We start from the raw sequence: 5056 nt of genomic DNA on the forward strand, positions 1-5056 counted from the left end.
AAGCAGGCTTCCCGCGGAGCAGGGAGCCCGATGTGGGACTCGATCCCAGGACCCTGGGACCATGACCTGAGCTGAAGGCAGATGCTTAACTGACTGAGCCACCCAGGTGCCCCAGATCCTAGAATTCGTTCAAGAAAAGTGAATATATACCAATGGTACAGAAATGATACTAGTCAATTATTCACATATAGTTTAGATCTTCAAAGAGTTTTCAAAACTCTAGGTGATGACTTGTATGTGACATAGTAATTAGCAATAATTCAGTAATAATCTGAAACTTTTTTTTTTTAAAGATTTTATTTATTTGACAGAAAGGGAACACAAGCAGGGGGAGTGGGAGAAGCAGGCTTCAGATGCGGGGCTCGATCCCAGGACCCTGGGACCATGACCTGAGCCGAAGGCAGACACTTAACGACTGAGCCACCCAGGCGCCCCTGAAACATCACTAGTTCTTAAGTGCCTTGCCTCCTTTAAAATAATTTACTCTAGTTTTTTTACCTTTTGTCTCCCTGTAAGGTAAGTATATGGTCTGATTTCAACCCCTGCCCCAGAAAAGGAATATGGAGCATTTTTACTAAAGATCCATTGTTTTCATCAGGCTTCTCTTTTAAGGCATCAAAGTCCAAATATTAATGTATAATTTTCTAAGCGTGTCTAATGTGTAAGATGGGGGTGAACTCTGGCCATGGTGACAACCGCAGAACATACTTCACATTTTTGCCCTCCTGCGGAGTCGCTATTTACAAACGCTGAAGCGAAAAGAAATAGATGTAAACAGATATAATTCCGGCTAACAAGTTTGGTTTCTCAGTTTAATTGAATCCATTCCAGTTAATCTATTTCTCATTCACCTTACAGGAAAATAATACTTGTATAAAACCCACAGCTTTGGTAAAGTAGGTTGTGCAGGATATGCGTTTTGAAAATATGTGAGGTTAACAGACTGCTGTGATTTGTCTCAAGCTTGAGGAGAACCATTATGTCATGGAGCTGGGTCAAGTAGCACCCACCAGAATGCTTCCTGTGTTGTTTGTTGCAGCTGAGTCCACAAGCCTGTTTTTTTTCTTATGTCACATCGGAATGCAGTGCTTCACATTTTCTTCTTTTTAAAGGGAAAGACTCCGAGGATGTCTCTTCTTTCTGAGTAAAGATGACTGTAGGTATAATACATACCTAACATGGAGAAGGAAGTGGCAAAAGTAAGGCTGATTAACCATTTCTCTGGTTTTAAAATACACTCAGAGTGCTGCCTGGAGTCTAAGGACAAGACACTTGCAAGGGAGACTCAAAAAAAAAAGGAACTCTTAAACAAGGGTCCAGAAAGGGAAGTAAAGTTTTGTTTAAGGCAAGGAATTAATTTTCCCCTTTCTTGACGGTGGCTGTATCAGCCCTGCAGTTTCACATCTGTCTTCTCCCTTATGCATTGTTCTTATTTGTCTGATAATGACTGGCTCTAGAACAACTCCCTTTGGGAATCTGTGAAGGTCAGAGCTGCAGAAAGTGAAATGTAATCATGGAAGTCTTTGCCAGTTAAACTTTCTTAACTGTTAAGTTTTTGTTCCACACATTTTTTCTTGTGTTTTTAGCACCTACTCCCACGTGCCTGCTGGGAGATGCAAGCATATAAAACCAAACAGGAAACAAAATAGATACAAATGGTGCAGCCTGCTTACTTTGACATCTAGGTTTTCTCTGTAGATCCCTGTATCCATAGTCAAACTTCTACGTTTCCTACATAACGCAGGTACGTTACCTGCTCGTAAACCTGTTCTTGTTCGTACAGTGAAACAGTGATATATTTGAACTTGTGATGTCCTGCAAAAAAGCATTGTAACTTCTAGGTGCTTTACTAACAAGGTCTAGTTCATCATTCTGGGCTTCCTCCTCTGTTTCTCCCATGTTCACAGACCTTTCTGTTAAAGTAGATAGCAGCACAAAGCAGAAAGCACAGGAAGAATGCAAAAACAAAACAGAAAAGCCACTTACCTATAAAGAGCATCATGAGATATATTTTCAGCACGTATGGGAAATAGATGGATAAGTCAAAGGGCAGCTTTGTGGAATAAGTGCCAAATGATTCAAAATAAGGCAGCGACTGATAGATGGCAAATGCTGTTTAAAGAACAGAGAAGGAATTGTGAAACCTTCCCCTCATATTGCTACAGGGATGTGTATACATAAATGTCTACAGAGTCCAGGGATATTCTGAATTTTATAATGACAGTTGTGACAGGTGCTGACTCCCTTAGCTGAAGCTAGTTTGATATAGAAACCGGAATGATTCAACTGGCAAGGCCGTTATAGCAGCGTGACTTGAACTTTTGTCCATTTTATACTTGGTTATACCTACAGAGAAATAATTTCTGCTTTTTAAAAATGGTATCCCCAACTACTTGTCCCCTTCTCACAAACAGACAAATGAATTTGAAGAATGCTGCATAGAGTTTCTTCTTGGGAGTTTCAAAACACACATCACTACGGTAGAGATTCTAAAAAGCTCTGCAATAAGGAAACTGGTTTTACTGAGCATTTCCTCAGCTTAACTGGCCTTGGAGGGGTCCTCCTTCCTCCTTCCCCAACATCAGAACTTAAAGAATGGTAAGAAACTCTGGGAGAAATGGTGGCGTAGGGAGATCCTGAGCTCACCTCATCCCATGGACACCCCAAGATAACCGCTATATCTATACAACTCTGAAAACAACCTAAAGACAGAACAGACCTTCCAGAGCTCATTGTAGAGAGAAGGTCACATGGAAAGGGGTAGGAGGGGTGGAATTGTGGTTGGTGCCCTGGTAAGACTAACCACAAAACGGAGGGACACCACAAGCATGGAGAAGCCAGGCTCCTGGCACGGGGGATCTGCACTGGGAACATGAGTCCCTATAACATCTGGCTTTGAAAACCAGTAGAGCTTAAAAATCAGCAGGATACAAGGTTAGTAGAGGGAAGGAAATTATAAAGATCAAAGCAGAAATAGAGACTAAAAACAATAGAAAAGTTCAATGAAACCAAGAGCTGGTCCTTTGAAAAGATAAAATTAAACCTTTAGCCAAACTCATCAAGAAAAAAGGAGAGGACCAAAATAAAATCAGAAACAAAACAGCAGAAATTATAGGACTTATGAAAATTTATATGCCAACAAATTGAACTCAGAATAAATTCCTAGAAACATGTACCTTTCCAAAATTGAATCAGGAAAAAAATATCTGAATACACTATTAGTAACAAAGTTGAACTGATAATTTAAAAAATATCACAAAAGTCCAGGACCAGATGGATTTGCAGGTGAATTCTGAAAAACATTTAAGAGTTTATACATATTCGTGACAATCTTTTCCAAAAAAATAGAAGAGAAAGGGAAGCTTCCAAATACATTCAGTGAGGCCAGCATTACCCTGGTATCAAAACCAGACAAAGACACTACCCCCCACCAATACACCACCAATACAGGCTATCATCCATAATGAACTTACATGCAAAAATCCTCAACAAATTAGCAAGCCACATTCAGTAATATTTCCCACAATTAAGTGGGACTGATTATGGGGATGCAAGGGTGATTCAATATTTGCAAATCAATGTGATACACAATTATCAACAAAATAAAGGATAAAAATCATCAATAGATGAAAAAGCATTTGATGGAAATTCAGTATCTATTCATGATAAAAACTCAACTAAGTGGGTTTAGAGGGAATACTCCTCAACATAATAAAGGCTATATATAAAAAAGCCCAAAGCTAACATCATACTCAATGATAAAAATGGAGAGCTTTTCTTCTAAGATCAGGAACAAGTCAATATGTCCACTCCTCCCACTTTATTCAGCATAGTTACTAGAAGTTCTATCAATCAGACAAGGAAATAAGAGGCCTCCAAATTGGCAAGGAAGAAGTTAAATTCACTGCACATGACATGATACTATACATAAAAATCCTAAAGACGTCACCAAGAAAAAAAAAAAAAACTATTAGAAATAACAAATTCAGTAAAGTTGCAGGATACAAAATTAACACATAGAACAAAGTAGCAGAGAAATTAAGAAAACAACAATCCCATTAATAAAATACCTAGGAATAAACTTAACCAAGGAGATGAAAGACCTATACTCTGAAAACTATAAGACACTGATGAAAGAAACTGAAGATGATGCAAATGGAAAGATATACCATGCTCATGGATTGGAAGACTATCATTAAAACATCCGTACTACCCAAAGCAAACTACAGATTCAGTGCAATTCCTCTCAAAATACCAATAGCATTTTTCATAGACCTAGAACAAATAATCCTAAAGTTGGTATAGAATCACAAAAGACCTGGGGCACCTGGGTGGCTCAGGTCATGATCCCAGGGCCCTGGGATTGAGCCCCATATCTGGCTCCCTGCTCAGTGGGGAGTCTGCTTCTCCCTCTCCCTCTGCTTTTCCCCCTGCTTGTGCTGTCAAAAATCTTAAAAGAAAAAAAAAAAGGTTTAAAAAAAAAAAATCACAGAAGACCACAAATAGCCAAAGCAAACTTGAGAAAGAACACAGCTAGAGATATCACAACTGCATATTCCAAGATATACGACTAAGCTGGCATAATCAAAATAGTATACTACTGGCACAAAAACAGACATATAAAGGGGCACCTGGGTGGCACAGTCGGTTAAGCATCTGACTCTTGGTTTTGGCTCAAGTCATGATCTCAGGCTCACGAGATCAAGCTCCACACTGCGTTTCACACTCAGTGCAGAGTTTGCTTAAGACCCTTCCTCTTCAAAAAAAAAAGACTCTTCCTCTTCCTCTGTCCCTCCCCCTGCTCTCTCTCTAAGATAAATAAATCTTTTTAAAAAATTAGGCATATAGGGGGCCTCTGGGTGGCTCAGCTGGTTAAGCATCCAAATCTTAATCTCCACTCAGCTCTTGATCTCAGGGTTGTGAGTTTAAGTCCTGCACTGGGCTCCACAATGGGCATGGAGCCTACTTTAAAAAAAAAAAAAAAAAAAAAAAAAAAAGGGTAAAGGAAAAGGATAGAGAACCAAAAAATAAACCCATGCCTATGTATCTTGTCATA

General features: G+C 39.2%; 1 protein-coding gene across 2 annotated transcripts in view; it reads right to left on the reverse strand.

Moving 5' to 3' along the window:
* Window positions 1-405: 405 nt before the first annotated feature.
* Window positions 406-5056, reverse strand: part of HACD4 (3-hydroxyacyl-CoA dehydratase 4) — a 51340-nt gene continuing 46689 nt past the window's right edge. For both annotated transcript variants that reach the window (XM_021697286.2, XM_044920610.1), the window contains exons 6-7: window positions 1987-2112; window positions 406-1173 (exon numbers count right to left, since the gene is read on the reverse strand). In XM_021697286.2, coding sequence (XP_021552961.1) covers window positions 1091-1173; window positions 1987-2112 — 209 coding nt within the window. In that variant the 3' untranslated portion in view covers window positions 406-1090. The remainder of the gene's footprint in view (window positions 1174-1986; window positions 2113-5056) is intronic.

The sequence above is a fragment of the Neomonachus schauinslandi genome, chromosome 13, assembly GCF_002201575.2.
Source record: "Neomonachus schauinslandi chromosome 13, ASM220157v2, whole genome shotgun sequence".
NCBI lineage: Eukaryota > Metazoa > Chordata > Mammalia > Carnivora > Phocidae > Neomonachus > Neomonachus schauinslandi.